Source organism: Danio rerio, chromosome 10 (genome assembly GCF_049306965.1).
Source record: "Danio rerio strain Tuebingen ecotype United States chromosome 10, GRCz12tu, whole genome shotgun sequence".
Taxonomy (NCBI): Eukaryota; Metazoa; Chordata; class Actinopteri; order Cypriniformes; family Danionidae; genus Danio; species Danio rerio.
The window spans coordinates 11736094-11757028 of record NC_133185.1 but is presented as its reverse complement, the minus strand read 5'-3'; the positions used below and the strand labels follow the sequence as shown (position 1 = coordinate 11757028).

General features: G+C 34.2%; 1 protein-coding gene across 2 annotated transcripts in view; it reads right to left on the bottom strand.

Annotated features, from left to right (window-relative positions):
- Window positions 1-2708: 2708 nt before the first annotated feature.
- The window catches only part of ugcg (UDP-glucose ceramide glucosyltransferase), a 58482-nt gene continuing 40255 nt past the window's right edge, over window positions 2709-20935 (bottom strand). The window contains exons 4-9 of one of the 2 annotated variants that reach the window (XM_073913984.1): window positions 17791-17892; window positions 17456-17568; window positions 12530-12708; window positions 10992-11078; window positions 10483-10669; window positions 2709-7101 (exon numbers count right to left, since the gene is read on the bottom strand). In XM_073913984.1, coding sequence (XP_073770085.1) covers window positions 6931-7101; window positions 10483-10669; window positions 10992-11078; window positions 12530-12708; window positions 17456-17568; window positions 17791-17851 — 798 coding nt within the window. In that variant the 5' untranslated portion in view covers window positions 17852-17892 and the 3' untranslated portion in view covers window positions 2709-6930. 2 annotated transcript variants of the gene reach the window in all.

The following is a 20935-nucleotide window of genomic DNA, read 5'->3' as shown; positions in this document are numbered from 1 at the left end:
TGCAGATAACTATGCTAAAGCTATTGAAACATCTCTAAATGCAACCAAGCTTGTAAATTTACCCCTTGTGCATTTATTTCAAAATTTTTATCAATCTTTAAAATTAATAAATTATCAGTAGTCATCGTCAGGACTGCTGCTGGTGAAGAAATTAATGTCAGTAAATGTGAAAGATGTTGCAAAATAATCCCATTATGATGTTCATGTCATAACAGTTTAAATAAGTTTTTTTGCTTTAAAAAATCTATTGGAATGTATAATTTTACATATGCTAAATGCTTTTTAGATTCCATTTTTATTAATATGTTTAATTATTACAGCCTTTGGTAAGTTAGTGATGACATTCTTGAATATCAGCATAAACACTCATTTTTCAAAATGTACGTTAAAAAGGAGAAACTACACCAATACACTTACGTAATTATATTTGGAACTGAATCAATTTGTCTGCAGTCCTCAAAAGCGAAAATCAGTTAATTTGCTCCTAAAAATATCCCATGATGCAAATTTTACATGTGTCCAAAAAAAGAAATTCTTTTATTGAGGATCTATCATTTTATGTGTCGATAGCTTTAGCTTAAATATTGCAATTTTACAGTTTTTTTCCCATCTGTATTTTGAAAATACGTCTCTATTGAAGAAGTTGATCAATGCTTGGAGTATGGATGGAAATTATACATCACATATAAAGAAAGTAACAGACAAATATCAGGGGTAAATTCGGGAGCAGGACAAAATCAGACAGAAAAATAAGACAAAAAACCTACAGTGTCCTACAGTGGCGATACCTACAGAAATAAATTGACTGTTTCAAATGCCAGTAGCTATTCTGCAGGTGCCCAATATTAAATAATATTTTAGTCTACCGGTCAAAAACTCCTAATTTTTTTAAAGATATTGTGCATTGAAGAGTAGAACTGCAAAAAAAAAACAAAAAAAAAAAAAAACAAGATTAATGGAAATGACTAACACTGGACATTTTAGTAGTTTTCAGAAATCGTGATTTTACATTGACAATTAAAGATTTTAATTGCAAAAATGTTGAAAAAAATAAGACTTTTAAGAGATGGTGGCGATTTACACAATTAACAGATATAGTACTATAGTCTAACTCATTATATGCATTAAATGGTTATTACAGTGATTAAAGAGATCATCTTTAAGACATGATTTTCTGCATAAAACTTGTACAAAATCTAAACTAAAATCAAAGAGAAAAACAAATTTTATTATAAAACTTAAACTTTTTTGTTTTATATTATATACAGAGGTGATGCTCAGAGAAAACATGTTATCAATCATTGTTTACTTCACTAAATTAGTTTAATGATGGAGGGATTGATCCAATATGCCTATTGATTAAAGGTTTGCAAAGAATTTTATGCTCCCTAGTAAAAGTATTTTCAAAATACAATATTTTATTTCGATACGTTTGTGGCTGTTGTATTTTGTTGTTTATTTTGATACATGTAAAACTGAGGTTTTTATTTTAAAATACATTTCAATGTATTTTTGCCCATCCCTGTCCAATGTAGCATGTTTTTTTTTTTTTTTTACAACCAAAACATTTCATTTTGCTTGTTGTCAATGGTAGCGTTTCATTAACTTTAACGCCTGCATAATAGCAAAGCGCTGAACGTGCATTTTACGGTAAGCACTGATCGCTCAGCCTTTTTTCTGCCATTGCTAGTTAAACTTTTGTGAGATTTGAGTTGCCATCAAATCACAGTGGAGGAGGGGCGGGACAATATTAATCAACTGTCACTACCAATACAGCAACACGTAAGTGCAACTGACTGAAAAAAACAACACTATACTGAAATAGTACACATGGCTGAGCATATTTTGAACAACGTTCGCATTTCTGCAGTACAAAAACTCGCATGCAACCTTAAGGTGTTAACTTTGCAGTTTTGGACAGTGTTGACAGATATAGCTGAGTTTTTCCAGCCCAAAAACAGTCCAAAACCTGCCCAGAATATTAGATCAATATTTTATTCAATTTTAAATCTGAATTAACCAAGTTACTTTAACTGTCATAACTTTTAACCATATGGCAACCAACACCAGCAGTCACAGAATATAACTGGATCACATTGAAAAACTGAACTCTCTCACCCACACACTGCACTTAATGTTGTGTAGATTACACTACCTATTAGAGTTGTACTTTCGACATGGGATATATATTCATCCGATCTGGCGTTTTAAATTCTTTTGAACATAATTAGGTGCTGCTTGTCAATCAGACAACACTTCTGTGTTTGTTCTTGCTGTCAATTGCGTAAAAAAGATTATCGATAAAAGTGTCATGATAAACCGCTGTGAGTTTACCTGCAGGCACAGTGTGATGCATGTACACGCGAAGGGAATTTGGATTTTGATGCAGCTTTCCTTCGCCTCTTGCAAGTTGGCCCACGTGGTTTGAGATATGCACTGGTCATTACTAACTGAATGGAGTAGCAGCACACAGCTGTTTTGTGAAGTAAGTTGCATGTTAAATTTACGTGTCAAAACCACCCAAATTTTGTCAACCCGCAAATGCCATATTTCACCCACACAATCATATTCAAAACCGCCCAATTTGGCAACAATGTTTTTGGATCTCTTTTAAAATGGTGTCATGTCAGTTATCCAACATAAACAACATGCTAAATGTACATAAAACACACTTATTAAAACACAGTTATTAACCAAAGCAAACACTCTTTTTATATTGCTTGATAAAGCTTTAATTTATCTGTAATGACACAGTTTCCAGCTGTGGATTACGCATTCAGCATCAAGAGTACAATATAGAACATCTACAAAATTACACAAAAGATTCAAAACCAGAAGTCTGTCCAGCCATACTTTTACACTGCCCACAACCAAACATATCTTCATAGGCAAAAATAAACAAAAGAAAGTGTACAACTTGATGATAAATTAAGCCTTAGGAAGCAGTGCATCTAATGGTTATCAACCAAACTTCATAAATAAACTGTACAGAAACTCTAAAAAAAATAATAATAATGATAAAAGCTCTTGTATTTGCTTTTTTGTCGACATATACAGCACATAAAATAAAAGTGGTGGATCACTACTAGACTTTTTTATTTTATTTTCCTCAACTCTGATGACCACATGGCAAACGTAGCAGAAGTTTCTCTTCTCTTGGTCGCTTTGTTCAACATCGAGTCCAGTGATAAAGAATGATTATTTATAGTAAAATGCAGTGATATTTAAATCAAAACACAGGATGTGACACATAAGACTCAAACTGCCTCAAATGCTTGAGAAAAAACCCATATATTTTCAGATCCTGCAGGCCAAAGCAGTTAATGTACACTAAACGTCACCATTTCTTGATTATTTTGTTTACAGAGATTTTTGTTTAGGCAAATGGCAGCTGGTACGCAGGTTGGCAAGTGCAGAACAGCCATATATCGTGCACATGGCACCAAACGGGTCATCAGCATTTCACAACAAAAGGTAATCTGGCAAACAAACAACTGTACACTAATGGAAAATAAAGTCCAGTTCCCCACACGACGTTACGATAATACAATCCTTGAAGAATTGTCATATCAAAAAGGCCATTACAGCATATTTCCGCATACACACACCCACACACTCTCTCTCACAGCCACACAAACAAGGAAAAGTCTAAACATTTACAGTGGTGGTAGACTTTTCGTATGAGGTGACTTTTTTGACACAGATTTCTGTTTTCACATGTATAAAATAAGAACCAGCAGATATGGTTGAAAGTCAAGAGAGGAACTTGAATAGTTGCAGAAAGTTCCAGCTTTTCCCCTTCCCAAATTAAAATGTCAAGGTTGGTGTTTCCAATGTGACTGACAGACATTTATAAAATCGACCGTTAGTCACGTTCATGCAAAGTTACATTCGGTTCTGCCAATCTTGCAGAACTACAACACATTGGGCCTTCATTCAAGAGCTGGATCAATCTGATAGTCAATTTGTGGAGACATTATTTAGCTAAAACATGAACTGAATTAATCAAGATTGGTTTAGCAAAATGATCTAATTCAATTTACGCAACTGTCATTGGAATAGATTAACTGTCTTGTATCAGATGGTACTGAACAATTCATGAAACCATTCTCAGCAAAAGTTGTAAATGTTAGCAGAACAATGTTACAAAATGGCAAACAAAATGTGCAAGAATTGATTTGTAAAATGTTTTTGTATTAATTCAGCTAAATCTACGCAAGAACAATTCTGAGAAATGAGCCAATTCTGTGGTCAATTTGCTTGCATTAACTGGCACACCAAACTTAACATTTCATAAAATGATTTTACCTAAATTGTCAATAGGCCAATGTACAGATAAATGGTTTGACGAATCAAATTTTAAAATTTATGGCAAATTATGACTGAATAGTTTTATATTTCAATTCCATGCAGCAATTTATCCAACTATCAGCAGAATTCATATAGCTAGTCTTGCGTAAACTGCCACACCAAACTCAAGTCATAAAACCATTTTCATCTGAAACCTAATATTTCGTAAAACAATTAATAATTGCAAATAAAAAAAAAAAATTTTACTATTAAATTTAATGTGAAATTTAATGTTTTTAAGTTTGGTTTCACAAAAAATTAAGCAGCAATTCCTGCAAGAGTTTGTGAACTAATTCTTAAAACTTGCGTTAGTTGACAAACCTATCTGATTTCTAACGATTTTATCTAAATCATAACCAAATTCGATCAATATACAGAAGAAAGGGTTTTACATTAATTTAATGTGATAAATCACACTAATGGTTTGGTGCAATTATTCAGTCCCGCAAGTGTTAACAAAATAATTCTTAAAACTTGCATTAATTGCCAAGCCACCCTGGATGATCCATAAAACCATTCTTATCAAAACGGTTACTGTAATTTAAACAATTTTTAACCCCAATTTATATTTGGAAAATATATTTTGTTACATGATTACATTTGATGCAACCATTTACACAAGAATGGCTTTGCGAAGCAATTCCAGGTATCAGCTTTGAATGATTTCACAAATTGTCTGTTCATGTTTGGTGAATGAGGCCCTCTGGTCGTATGAGGTATAGCTAATGCAAAACAGTCAACAAAAAATGAAATGTTTTTATACCATAACTGGGTAAAGAAATGGGTTTGGAAGCTTGCTTTGGATTCACAGTCTGATATTTTACTTCAATAGCATGTATTATGATTATTGCTAATTGATTATGTTAATACTTTAACTCAATGCTACAAACAAACGACATCCATTTCGTGGCCTCATGCACAAAACACAAGTTTATTTCCAATAGTGAGCCCAAAAGTCAGATGTGTTCAAATTAGAAGAAATCAACACCAAAAAAACATTAACAATGGAGGGTTTGGCATTGGGTTAAAACAGTGTACTTCATAAATGGCAGCTGTTGGGACTATAAAGACATACGTACTGTACTTCACTTGTGTTTGTTTTTGAATAAGAGTTGAACTACCCAAGTGAATTGTGTAAAAACAATACTGCCAGTGCTGACACGGGTACTTAATGATCAGCTCAAGAAGGCGGGCAAGAGAGACTCAAAAAAATGAGGAAAATGCAGAAGAAGCGGTTTAACGACAAGTGCTGGCAGTAGAAAACAGAAACTAGCAGTTCCTCGAACATCAACAACAAAAAAAAGGAATACAGAGAAGAATGTCAATTGTTTCGTGAATACTGTTTGACTGATGGCAAAGTTGGATTATGTAAATGGGGAAATTGAGAAGCCAAAAAGCACATGGTGTGACTGTGAGGTCTGAAATGTTTCAGAGCGTAAACATAGCACTTTCTAAAATCATTTTGTGCTTTAACTCAAAAAAACTGAGTGTATATAAAGAAAACTTCACAAACTCTTCATGACAAGCAGAAATTGGTTCTGAAATGGTGTCGGATGAAATGTTTGGACAATTTGGAGGTAAGCATTTATATATATCCAGTCAAACTTTTGCAGGAAAATACTGACAGAGCTTCTTAAACAAGCAGCAGCATGGAGGAAATGTTTAAGCAGACCCTGAACCTGGTACAAAAGCAACCAGTGCAGAGAATGAATGAATGAATGAATGAAGCAGGGGAGATGACGAAGGCCTTGGAGAAAAGCAAAACTATAACAATAAAAACGTTCACTCCTCAAATGGCACTACATTTCATAAGATATGAGATTAAATCTGCAGGTATCACAACGAGGTTTAACCTAGGCCTTGAATACTGCAGGGTGGCTGCAAAAACTGTGCAAGCATATACAAGTGTTGCGTCGTTTTCTGGATAGATCCACAGTATCCATATACAAAGCTCTGCCAAAATTCCCTATGCATCACCTCAGAAGATATTGCTGTCCGGTAAACATAAAATGGACCTGAGGGGATCCGTTTTTGAGCATTCAGAGGTCCAAAAATGTATAAAATATGGCAAGAGTGCTGTATGTTCAGAGCAACACTGTGATAGGCATGTGATCCATTCATACGCAAGTGACTTCTACACCCCACTATATCATTTAAAAACTGTACCATTCATCCAAACGTATGATAAAATGGATGTGTTGGACACATATTCAATCACCACTACACATGTTACAAGGACCTATAAAAAAAAAAGAAAAAAAGAAAAGAAAAAAGTTGATATTTTTCATCAGGGTTTTGATGACCACTGAAGTGCCGCCTCATCCTCAAAAGTTCTCTCTTCTTTGCCCCTTCATTAATTTTGGCTCATCTAGAACAAGGTCTCAAATCATCAAGAGACCTCACAGGAAAACAAATAGAAAAAAAAGCACCAAGGACATAAATAATCTATTGAGCTAAAGTCACAGGTTAAAAACTATAAGTTGGAATAAAACCCAAAACAAACAATAAATGTTTGCAGTTCATTTGTCCATCTGCGACCTTGTGGTCTTGCAGTGCATAGTCCTTGGCACACGGTGCCGTTTAAACATCCAGGATTTCCTCTGCTGTACCTCCGCAACGCAAGCGGTAACGTCCGGCCCTCCAGCTAATGGTGGGATCCCAAAGAGCAGACAGGAAAATCTGAATAGTCATGGACTCCCTGATGAACCAGGCCACTGCGTAGTCCAGCTTGGAGAAGGATGGAGGGCCGCCCTGTTGGGAAAGAGTTTAGTAAGACACAAATTAGAGAAACTAACGAATGACTAACGAATGGAGCAATTTCAAAAATATTGCTGTGATAGAACAACTTGTAAAGACCAACTGATCACTGGATTACACATTTTTTTTGGACATATTAAAAGCAAAATGCACAGCAAGTTTTTTTCAGGTTGTCATAACTATTTTCAATTTCATAAGGTGTCTATTACAGCAGCGATAATGTAATCAAAGTAAAATATATCTAATCATTCATTTAGTTTAGGGGAAAACCAGATGAAAGGCTATTTTAAATGCAAGCGCCATCAGGAGTGGTTTAATGCAGTGCTTCTTGTTCACAAAAGATTTTTTTTGGGAAAGACTGGAAACTGTTAGCCACTGAAATCCATAAGAAAATGAAAACTACTATGGAAGTCAATCTGTTTCCAATAGAGCTGCACAATATATTGTTTCAGCATCGATATCGCAATGTGCTAATCTACAATAGTCACATCCCAAGACCTGCAATGTTAAGTTAAGAGAGTGGGAGATTTAGAGTGGAAGATTTTCATTTGGATGCGTTTTCAAGCGAATATAAACCAAGTTATTATTATTTTTTACATTCAGGGTTTTCCCCCTTAGTTTATAGGAAGTAGAGAGTATGGACAGGAAACCATGGGTAGCAGAGAGAGATAAGGATCAGCATTGGATCTCGTACTAACCACTACGCCATTGACGCCGACTTTAAAGTAAAGAAATTCTGAAGCTTAGATTTAACAAAAAATACCTGTATTTAATCATTTTTGGTAACACTTTATCATAACTACACACTATGAACCATTTAATGAGCATTAGCAAATATTGAATTCATTATTTGTTAAGCACTAACTTTTACATTAATAATGCTCCATTCTTGATTTATAAGCACGTTTAATGTACTTAATAAACATTCTTTTATATTTTGTTAATGATTGTTAATGATGAGAATCATTTTTCATCATTAAATTAAGTATTGCATTATTTACAAACCAGTTATTTAAGCATAGTTGGTGGTTTTTGCAAAATTAGAATGTGTAAGTAAATGATTAATAAACTATTCAAATTAACATTTAGAATTCATATTATTCAGGCACATACTAATAGTTCATTTGTATGTCAATAAATGCTTTAATAACTCAACTTAATCCAGTTAATCTAAAGTAAGAACTATTTAAGCTTTATAAATCCCTTGTAAATGACAGTTAATACAAATTCAATAAAATGAAACTTAAATACAAATGGTTTGTAAATAATGCAATACTTAATTTAGTAATGAAATGAATGTCACAAATTATGAAAGTACAATTATTAGGCACATTATAAATGTGCTTATGAGTCAAGATTTGTAGCTGCAGTTATGCTCACTTCTGTTTATAAATGTAGAGGTAATGCTTAAAAAAATAATTAATTCACTATATGCTCATGCTTTATAATAACTACAGACTATGAATCATTTATTAAGTGTTACAAATTTTAAATAAATACAAAGGTGCTATTTTACATTTGATTATTATACAATTTCTGTTTTTCAATGTTGTTAGACTCTACAGAAAACCATTAAGAAACAATAAAATGATAGCTTTGTTCAATTGTTTTCATTTATGCTTTCAAATTTTTATTATGTTTTGTGCAGATGTACAAGTTTTTTTTCCAAGTAGAGCGATTTAGGTAATATTTTGTGAAATTATGATAATGCAATATATATTGCAGAAAAACAAAATATCGCAATGTCAGTTTTTTCCAATATTATGCAGTCCTAGTTTCCAACATTATTAAAAATATAATTTTTTTGTGTTCAACAAAAAAAGGCACTCAATCGGGTTTGGAACAAGTGGAGGTAGAGTAAATGATGACAATTTCCATTTTTGGGTGAACCATTTCTTTAAGGTTAACCAAAAAATAAAATTGTGGTTTTATAAAAGAATGGAGCCTAAAGTAATATGTAGACAAATCATCCTTCACATTTCATGATTCAACAAACTCAATGTGAACACATTCAAATCAGTGAAAACAAACGTCAGCAATGACAACACTGGTACCAAACTGATCCCACAAAACCTGACAAACAAGTCAGCTGGATGTTGTGTCTTGAACATAAAAAACAATTTACAGAGTTTTCCTATTAATTTGAGAAAAGCCAAAGCTGGGACATCAAGGTCTGTTTATGTTTTAATGTTAATTTAAATAACAAGAGATTTCTGAAAAGAATAAGGTAAACATTGGCTTGATTTTATGCTTTTGAAATAAAAATAGTTGCTTTTTTTAAAACCAGAAACATGTTCTGTGCAGACAATGACTAGATTATTATTAAATTATCAATATTAATTAAAAAAAAAAAAAAAGACAGTTCGGATTAGAAGTGCCAAATGTAATTGACTTGTTTTTTCTAAAATCACCACGAGCCACCATTTCAGTCCCACTTTATATTAAGTGGCCTTAACTAATATGTACTTAGACAGGAATAAATAGTTTGTTACAATGTACTTATTGTGTAAATACATGTATTTATTATGTACTTATGTTTGATTAAATACCTGTTTGTAATTACATCTGTAATTAACTTCTGTAATTACATTTGTAAATACATTGCTGACCATCCCTTACACCTTAACCCACCCTTAAACCTACCCACACCACTAAGTAGTAGTTAAGGACACTTAATATAAAGTGGGACCACCATTTCAGCTGAAATTCTTTAAAGTCCATGTAAACTGGACATTACTGAGACTTTCATTTCAGTATGTTGATGTACTTCCAACTGAAACAGAATATCGAATAGGGGCGGGGCTTTATTTTTGCGCATCATTCTTTCATAGCATATTAACAGTAAGGGGCGTAGGTAAGAAAATCAATTCACAGTTGCTATAGAAGCCCTCAGGTTGACGGCAACAGAAGAACCGCCACTCAAAACGCCAAAGCAAACTGGCAGAATTTGATTAAAGATTACCAAAACAAACATATTTCAGTGAATCAACTTGCATGGATTAATTACGCAGCTTAAGAATAACAATGTGAGCTAACAAAATAAACATAGTAAATTGATTACACAGAAGAAAAATGTTAGCTACATTTTTGAAGGCCTGAGGGCAGGTGAATTAACAACAAATGTAAATTTTGGGGGGAATAACCTTGTGTGCTTTGCGGAAACAAGTTAAAAAAACTCAAATTATGGAAAGGCAATATTGATTTGACGCCAACAAGGAACCAAAGTTTCTTCAGTAAATTTATATTTCTGAGAGGAATAAGGTAAGGAATTTAAACCCAGAAAAAATAGTCTGAGGCTTTACAAAAGTGGCTGTTTTATACCATAATGGAGCCACATTTTCTGCGTACTGATTTTCACACAATCTAGTGTCTCACCTGTACTCCTCTGAGCTGGATATAATCTGAAATGAACCAGGCGAGGCAGTGGCACAGGAAAAACACCATGATGTCCCAGCGGAACACATGATGAGCGGCCCAGCCGATGATAAGACTCGCCACAAAGCACTCCGAGATGGGCTCGATGATGGTGCCTGGCAGCATGTTGATTCTCAGCTTGGCCCATCTATTAACAGCGGACAACAGAAGACGTTTCTGAGAAGCTCAGATGTATTTTTCCCACCACAAAATGGGAAATGGATCCATCCTTACATAACAGCATAATGACTTTCAGCCGGATGACATATTCTGATAAATAGACCAAATGCATCAAGATATGATTCTTACTATGCTGCAATTAAAAAAAAATCCATCTATGATGCGATCAGAAAATTGCAAACAACAACAAATAACCCAGTCTCATCACTATGCCGGAGGTGGCCCTAACAGGAAAACAGATTAGTTTCACTTGCAAACACAAAAAAAATCTAATTGAACAACTGCTGTACCTGATCATGCGAGACTGGAATTGTGCGATGGAGTATGAGCCTGAATTCTGCATGGCTACCTGTGTCGCCATGGAAAATTTCCATCCTCTGAAAGAGAAACACCACATCAGTGAACTAGGAAATAAAGGACATTTTAGCTGAGACTATTGATATACAGTTGAAGTCAGAATTATTAGCCCCCTGTATAATTTCCCCACCAATTTCTGTTTAACGCAAAGAAGATAAACACATTTCTAAACATAGGTTTTAATAGCTCGTTTCAAATAACTGATTTCTTTTATCTTCGCCATGATGACAGTAAATATTTAAAAAGATATTTTTTCCAAGACACTTCTTTAGTTTAAAGTGACATTTACAGGCTTAATTAGGCGAGTTATGGTAATTAGGAAAGTCATTGTATAATAATGGTTTGGTCTGTAGACAATTGAAAACAATATTGCTTTGGGGGGAACACTTTGACAGTTCATTATTCGTAGGTCTGTCAGTTTAACGTGTAAATATATAGACTTCTATTTGTTTCCGGTCATAGGGTATATAACAGGGGCTCATAATTTGACCATAAAATAGATTTAAAATTTTTATTCTAACTTTTATTCTAGCCAAAATAAAATAAATAAGACTTTCTTCAGAAGAAAATATATTATAGGAAATACTGTGAAAAAATCCTTGCTGTGTTAAACCTCATTTGGGAAATATTTAAAAATATAAAAATAAATATATTAGTATAATATTTAATTGTAAACTTATATATTATTATACATTTTTGACCTCATCTGTATATGTTTAAAAAGAAGATTACATTAACAAAATCAATCTGAATCCACATTATAACTCAACATTGGTTGTCATTTGCTCGCCCTTGTGTTGTTCCACATCCATATGACCTTCAGATGTTCCTTTCCACAATTAAAGTAGTATAGGGAAACCAGATTGTCAAGCTATATAAAGCCTTATTAATCTACCATTGATATGAATTTCATTATTGTTTTGCATATCCACATTAAGGCAGTAAATTAAGTAAAGATAGAAATTTAAATCATTTAAAAATTGCTATAACCGAATATAGAGTGAAGCTATAGATTAACCACAATAGAACAAACCACAATTTCCGTAATTTCAAGGTCACTGCTTTAAAAGAGTAAAAGAGCAGTTAAAATTGCTTATTTCATGAGTTCAATCTATTTTGAGGCATGGTATTGATATTTGATAGTCTTTGAAATATAGAACACAAGTTTAAGTTTATTAGTCACACAGCTCAGATATATTCAGGCCACTTTTTAAAGTATTTCAGTTTTTTATTAATTATTTTTGTTGAAAAAGAGCAACCTAAACATTCTGCTAAACATCTGCTTTTGTGTTTCACAAACTAAATACGGTCATAGAATTTTGGAACAGTGAGTTAAAAAAATGTACTTAATTCTTTAAAAAGTTAATGTAATTGTTCATTCATTATCACGCTCTGTTCTCAGACAGAGGAATATAAAAACAATGATCTGACTGAATCAGTATTGCACAGATGAGTAATGAGTCTGGCAAACCTGTCTGCGATGGCCTTGGCCATGAAGTAATCTTCAGCGATGTACTGAGCAAAAGCAATCAGGCCGCCGGCTTGGTCCAGGATGTCCTTCCTCATGAGACACGACATCCCCGTGACGCACTTGATTCCTGTTACATTGGCGGAGATGTAGGAACGAGGATGTGACGTTCCAAAATAAACCTGCAGGATCCCACATGGGACAAAACTGTTTATTTTTCACATAATTAATCTCTAAAGATTTGATGCACTCAGAATAGCACTACAGATATAAACACTTTGACAGTTCATTATTCGTAGGGCTGTCAGTTTAACATGTAAATATATAGACTTCTATTTGTTTCCGGTCATAGGGTAAACAACTTAAAAAGGCCACTTTAGTCTCATAATCCAATTTGTTTTTAGATAATTTAGTGTTTTACAGTACAGACTTCTTTATCTAGCAATTCAAAGTTTATATCTAGAGATTTTGAGGGGGAAAAATGACAAAAATACAGAAATAATTTCAAGAAATCTTATAAACTTGGAAATGCAAGAAATAAAGTTGCAATTTTATGTCAGAAATGTGTGTAAAATACATGAACTGCAGGAAATAGCACTCAGAATTGCGAAATATGCTGAACTCTTTTAGTTGTGAAAGTTGCAGTTCTAAGAAACATCCGCTCAAATTACAGTAACAATTGTGGGGGGGGGACGACAAGAAATGATGTCAGAAATGTGAAATAAAACAATTAAACTGCAAGAAATAAAGTCAGAAAATGCAACTAAATTTTAAAAAGCCAATCAACTCACAGTTGCAAGCAATCTCTCTAAACTACTAAGATGTTAACAAGATTTTTCCTCAGGTTTTCTAAAAGTATTTCTAGTCAGCATTGCAAGAACTGTCTTAATTAACATTTAAAAAATCCATTAGCATGAAATTTAATAGCTAAAGTGTTCATCTCATTCAGTTGTAAAAGTTTGTTGTTCTAAGAAACAAACATCTGCTCAAATTACAGTAACAACTGAGAAAAAAACAAACAGATATGAAGTCAGAAATATGAAGAAAAAAAACATGTTAAATGCAAGAGATAAAGTCAGATATTGCAACAAAATTCTAAAAGCCCTTCAAGTCACAGTTGCAAGACATCTCTCTAAACTACTTTGGGCCCGTTTCCACTGAGTGGTACAATAGCTTAACGGTATGGTAGGCTTTTATGGTCGTTTCCACTGTCAAAGAGTACCTAAAATCGAACTGTGCATACCACTTTTTGGGTTCCCTTTGCAAAGAGTACCTAGCACAATAAAAGGGTACCAAAAGGTGGAGCAAGACGCACAACTGGACACTATTGGTTTACAGAGATACGTCACTCACTCGTGCAACAAGCCAGAAAATGAAAACAAAGGATAGCCATGGTTAGCCGAAGCTCAAATAAGCCTTGTTATCGTCTTGATGAACAGCCACAAAGCCAAGAAGAAGAGTAGAATCTACCCTGTGCCCCGTACAAGGCCATCTAAAGCGCGAGTGGTTACTCGTTTTCACTCGCCGCATGCCTATATTTAAAATAACAAACTTTTTGAGCTGATGATAATAACGTGCGCGTGACTATTGAAGTGCTTCTGACATCTGACCCATCGAGAAAAGGACAAATGCGAGAGTAAGGAGCGAGAAAACAAAGGAGAAGCCGGAAGAAACAAAGGAGCAAATGATTCTTTCAGCAACCTAAAACATGAACAAACTGCCATGTTTAACTATTATCATCACCTTTTGGGTTATTTTAACCTCAGAATAACAGAATTACTTTTTAACAACAGGTTACATGTGCTGGTGAGGTTTGCACAGATTTTAAGCTTTATGTTGCGTGTTGTTTTTGAAACTAAATAAGGACTAAATGTATGCTATGTGTAGTTTTTCTGTAATTGGTAACATATTAGAGACTTTAAGGGTCTGTATGTGTTCATACACTTAAAAAAAATATATTTTACAAAAAATGTCTAAATTGTTTACAGTAAGTTTTTGTCATTTCAAATTATATTCAAAGTGTAGTAAAATGACAAACAATCTCTCTAAATTAACAGTTTGACTTTCATTTTATGTACTTTATCATTTAAGACAAATTACTGACATTTTCGTTTTTTATACAGGGAAATTATCATATTATTTATACTGTTTTTTTCTGTTACTTTAAATTATATTCAAAAGTCCATCAAAAAATTACAATCTGTAAATAACAGCTTGACTGTTATTTTATGTACTATATAATTAATGACAAATTACAGCAATTTTCCTGTTTTATACAAAAAAAGAATGCCGTATTATTTACACTGTGTTTTCCTGTTTTTTAAGTACATTTAAAATTACGTAAAATTAAAGTAATAAATTGTAATTAATTGCTCTGTAAAAAAAATTATAAAAAAGGTCAAATGACTGGCAGCTATGGCTGCCAAACAAAAACCATAAAATTACGGTAAAATTTCTTTGTTGAAATAAAGTGCAAAAAAATAATAAATCTACAAATATTTTCATTAAAATGTTTACAGAAAAACATTATTATTATTTGATTATCATTGATTATTACGATCAAATCCGTTCAATAAATAAAATCCGCTCACATGCACCTGTTCCGGATTCCGCTGATTACACACACACACACACACACACACACGCACACACACACACAGTCGGAGGATCGTTATGAACTGATTACATGGACTGTAAAAGCAGCACAGACACATGCACCAATTGCTAAGTCTTGTTATACTGTTACTGTGAACGTTATGACGCTTTTCTCTTTTTTGTCTTGCTTTGATTGTTACATTTTTACTTGGTTTGCTGCCGGGACTGACCATTTGCCTGTTATTTGACCATGACTCTGGATTCCCTGCATTTATCTGTTTGCCCCTGTGCTGACTGTTGCTAGCCTGACCATCTCTGTGTAATAAACCTGCATTTGGATCTTCACTCCTTTATCAGCGTCCCCTTCTCGTTACAGTTCCATTTCTTTTAAGATTTGTAACTGAATCATCCATATAACCTCTACATGTCTTACATTAATACTATTCAATGAAATGTAACAGCTGTAATTTTAAAGTTGTGAGAATTTTAATCAGTTTTATCTCGTTTGTTGTTTTTTTTTTCCACTTTTTTGATCCAAAATAAAACTGTTAAATTACGACTATGAGCATGTCTTGGCATTTTATTAAAGGTAATGATTTAGGAAAAATTCTTTGAAATAACATTGTTTTCTCTTGAACTATTAGTGCAGACACTTTATTGATGGTGTTAGATCGTATTAATCTAGGAAAAAGTCTATAAAATAAGTTTTTCTTTGTAAAACTCTTAGTGTGTAACTTTATTAAAAGGATTTGATCATAATAATCTGGGAAAAGACTGTAAAATAACAGTGTTTTTCTGTAAACATTTGAATGAAAATATCTGTAAATAAATTTTTTTTGCACTTTATTTCAACAAAGAAATTTTACCGTAATTTTATGGTTTTTGTTTGGCAGCCGTAGGTGCCAGTCATTTTACCTTTTTTACGATTTTTTTACAGTGTATATGTTGCATTTAGTTTATATAATCGCAGACCCACCCAAAGGTGACCCATATTAACCCGTACCATACCATACCGTACAACTCAGTTGGAAACCAGCCATAAGATGTAGACTCAAGATTTTTCCTCGAGTTTTCAAGAAATATTTCTCTAAACAAGTCAACGTCGCAAGAACTTGCATACTAAATATACAATATATAACATTCTATCATATTACATGATATCATAGTATATCAAATAGCAACAACAGCAGGGCTGAGCCTGGTCAGTACCTGGATGGGAGACCACATGGGAACACTAGGTTGCTGTTGGAAGTGGTGTTAGAGAGGCCAGCAGGGGGCGCTCAACCTGCGGTCTGTGTGAGTCCTAATGCCCCAGTAAAGTGAAGGGGACACTACACTGTCAGTGGGCGCCTTCTTTCGGATGAGACGTTAAACTGAGGTCCTGACTCTCTGTGGTCATTAAAAATCCCATGGCACTTCTCGTAAAGAGCAGGGGTGTCCTATCCACTGAATTGGCTCTATCACTATCACTGTCTCTACACTCCAATAGCTGGTGTGTGGTGAGCGCACTGGCGCTGTTGTCCTGTGGCAGCCGTCGCATCATCCAAGTGGATGCTGCACACTGGTGGTGGTGTGGAGAGACCCCCCTCATGATTGTAAAGTGCTTTGGGTGTATGGCCATACACAATAAATGTGCTATATAAATACACATTACATTACATTACATTACATTACAAAAACACTGATAAGAGTTGGATACAATCTTTTAGTTTGATTAATAATAAATATTCTAAAAACACCTTTTCAAACATTTCCCTTAAAACATTTCCTGAATAAAAACATTCTCTAATATCATATAAAAATATGCGTCCTATTAAAATGTTTTATCGTCAAAATATTATAGATCGTTCTTTCTTCACCCTTCAATAAATATGAATGAGTAAGTCTTGAGTGTCTAAGCCTCTTCCTGTAATATCTACTTGATTTCTCATCTATCACAATCCAAAAAAAAAAAAAAAAACATTAAATTGATCGAGAGACGCTTATTTAAAATATATATATACTTTTTGGGCTCAAATAACTTTTTTAAGAGAAAATGTATTAATAAAGCTTTACTGCCTGCCATTACTGAAGTTAAAGTTTTCAGTAATTTGCCAAAAGAGCTTTAAAATGTAAATAAAAAGTGGAACTCCTCAATATGGTGTCTCATTTCAGCTTTGAAGTCTCTAGTAGCAACAGAGTGCCAGCGTAGCAGTTTTATTACAGTGTGATAGGACAGAACCCAGAAACAATAAAAAAGTGACGCATGTTCATGATTGAGCTACTAAAATCTGAAAGAATGTTGTTTAGCGCTCTTCTGACAAAGCATGAAGGTCAAGAGTGAAGGTTTCTGACCTGCTCCAATGTAGCGGCAAATCCTTGTCTGTCTGCCACGTATGGAAGACCATGAACCAGTCCCACCTTCTCCGTCATCTGATTAGCCATATCAGTAAGAGTGTCTGGCTTCACTGTTGAGTAACAGTTCAGGATCAGCACTGACAGCTAATAACAACAAGTTCTGCTTATTTTAATGCTGTATTTTAATTCTATTTCGAAAAATATTCATCCATAAAGAAAACGTTTCAAAGAACAATAAAGTCCATTAATTAAAAAGACATTTTGTCATTATATTATTATGTAAAAATCTTGAAATATACAAATATAATAAATAAATAAATCACCAAACTTACCTCGAATGCCACTGTCACAGATCCAGACGAGCTCGTACCTTGCCCCTTCATAAGCTGGCATGAGGTTATTTATTTTTGGGTTGATGCCAACTTTCTTACCACCTAAAATGAGATTAAGAGAAATCGTGTTAATACTAACTATCTCTATTAAAGCTATAAATGACTGATTAAAATGATTTGCTGTTAACATCATGATTCTGATTGCTGGTTCAGCTTTTTCATTTTACAATTCTGCTCAGTCAAATAATAAATATGAAATTGGGAGTTGTTATAACACAGTGTTATAAAAAAGACTGAAACAAAGTCAGAATTGTGAGAGATTATGGAAAATGTAAGATAGTCAGAATTGTATTAAAACAAAAACTCAAAATAGACAGAAATATAATCAGATTTGTGAAGGATAAAATGAAACCAGCAAATAATTGAGAAAAAAAAAAAAAAAATCACAATTGAAAAAAATATCAGAATTCCAAAGACTATAAACTCGCAATTACAAGAAATACTTACTATACAAAGTAGTAATAGCTACAGTGCATCTGGAAGGTATTTATAGCGCGTCACTTTTTCCACATTTTTTTTATGCTACAGCCTAATTTCAAAATGGATTTATTTATTTCCTCAAGATTCTACACACAATACCCTGTAATGAAAATGTGAAAAAAGATTTTTGAAATGGTTGCAAAATTGTTATAAAAAACCTGAAAAAAAAAAAAAAATCACATGTACATCTGTATTCACAGCCTTTGCTCTAAAGCTCTAAATTGAGCTCAGGTACATGCTGTTTTCACTGATCATTCTTGAGACGTTTCAGCAGCTTAATCGGAGTTCACCTGAATTCAGTTGATTGGATATGATTTGAAAAGGCATGCACCTGTCTTCATAAGGTCTCAGGGTTGACAGGGCATGCCAAAGCACAAACCAAGCATGAAGAAAAAGGAATTGTCTGTAGACCTCCAAGACAGGATTTTCTCCAGGCAAAAGGCTGGGGAAGGTTGCAGAAAATTTTCTGCTGCTCTGAAAGTTAAAATGAGCACAGTAGCCTCCATCATCCGTAAGTGGAAGAGGTTTGGAACTACCAGGACTCTTCCTAGAGCTGGCCAGCCATCTAAGCTGAATGATCGGGAAAGAAGGGCCTTTGTCAGGGAGGTGATCAATAAACCCATGATTATTCTGTATGAGCTCCAGCATTCTTCTGTGGAGAGAGGAGAACCTTACAGAAGAACAACCATCTGTGCAGCAATCCAGCAATCAGGCCTGTATGGTAGAGTGGCCAAACAGAAGCATCTCCCAGCCTGGAACTTGCCAAAAGGCATATGAAGGACTCAGACCATAAGACCAAATTCTCTGGTCTGATGAGACTAAAATTTAACTCTTTGGAGTGAATACCAGGCGTTTAGAGAAAACCAGGCAGCGGTCATCACCAGGCTTATACTATCCCTACAGTGAAGCATGTTGGTGGCAGCATCATGCTATGGGGATATTTTTCAGCAGCAGGAACTGGGAGACTAGTCAGGATAGAGGAAACGACGAATGCAGCAATGTACAGAGACATCCTGAATGAAAACCTGCTTCAGAGTGCTCTTGACCTCAGCCTGGGGCGACGGTTCATCTTCCAGCAGGACAATGACCCAAAGCACACCTCCAAAATATCAATGGAGTGGCTTCACAACAACTCGGTAAATGTCCTTGAGTGACCCAGCCAGAGCCCAGACCTAAATCCTATTAAACATCTCTGGAGAGATCTGAAAATGGCTGTACACCGTTGCTTCCCATCCAACCAACCTGATAGAGCTTGAGAGGTACAGCAAAGAAGAATGGGCAAAAATTCTTAAAGACAAGTGTGCCAAGTTTGTGGCATCATATTAAAAAAGACTTGAGGCTGTAATTGCTGCCAAAAGTGCATTAACAAAGCATTGAGCTAAGGCCGTGAATTTTTATTTCATGTGATTTTCGTTTTTTTTTTATTTTTTATTTTTATTTGCTACATTCAAAAAAATAATAATTCACATGGTCATTATGTAGTATTGTGTGTAAAATCTTGAGGAAATAAATAAATGTAATAAATTTTGGAATAAGGCAGTGACATAAAAAAATGTGAAAAAAAGTGAAGCGGTATGAATACTTTCCGAATGCACCGTATACCACGGCAGAGATAGATTATGCAAGATAGATTATGAACTTGCAACATGCAAGTGGATAAAAAACACAAAACAGTGAGAAATATAATCGTGATTGGAAGAAATAAACAATCACAAGTAAACAAGATAATTGAGCCTAGGGTTCCCGCCTGGTCAATCAGCATGTAACGGGGTAGTTCTGGAGAGCTCCCACTGGTAAAGGAGGAAAAGGGAAGACGGGGTGGATAATGGAATTCTTCAAAAAACGAAGACAAGGGAGTAAGGTAAGACGGGCTATTTATTATTGGTTTGAAATTATACGATTAGCTTACTAATGATTACAGATGAGCGACCAGCCGTGACCAATCATTTCATGGATGCTACTCTCAAAATAAGTTCGTAAAACTTCACATAATATCAACTCGGATACTAAATTCATAAAATGTTTCTCTTTTTTTTTTAAATAATCGTTTTTGTCTCACAATTACGGCTGTCATGATAACTTTTTGTTGTGCGATATTTTGCATGTCAATAAAGTGCACTAAATGATATTGTCATTTAAGACCATTTTATGTGACTCATACTATAATGACAGTCAGTATGACAACATAATAGCATTATAATGCAAGAACGTGGATTTAAGAGCACAGAATATTTAGATACTGAAATCAGATGTTTTTTACATTTATCTAAACAAATAAATAATAATAAAATGTTAACAAAAGAGAGCAAGAAAAGCCAAATTACAGCTACAACAGTGCCTCAACAGGCCATATCTGCAACTAGGTCTATTTTTAATTGTTAAAGGGATTTCTGAGAAAGGAACACCAACATGTTTACCTTGTGGGAGAGGATCTTTCTGTGTGTTTAATGACTGCATATCGTTGGCTCTGTGACGGCACTACACTGGGGCCATGGGAATCAGAATTTTGAACAGCCCTGGTTTAGGTTATCAGTTCTCAGGCTTGTTGTCGTTAAATTAAATTGTTCATATTAGCGAATATCGAACATGAGACTCCCAACAGTGA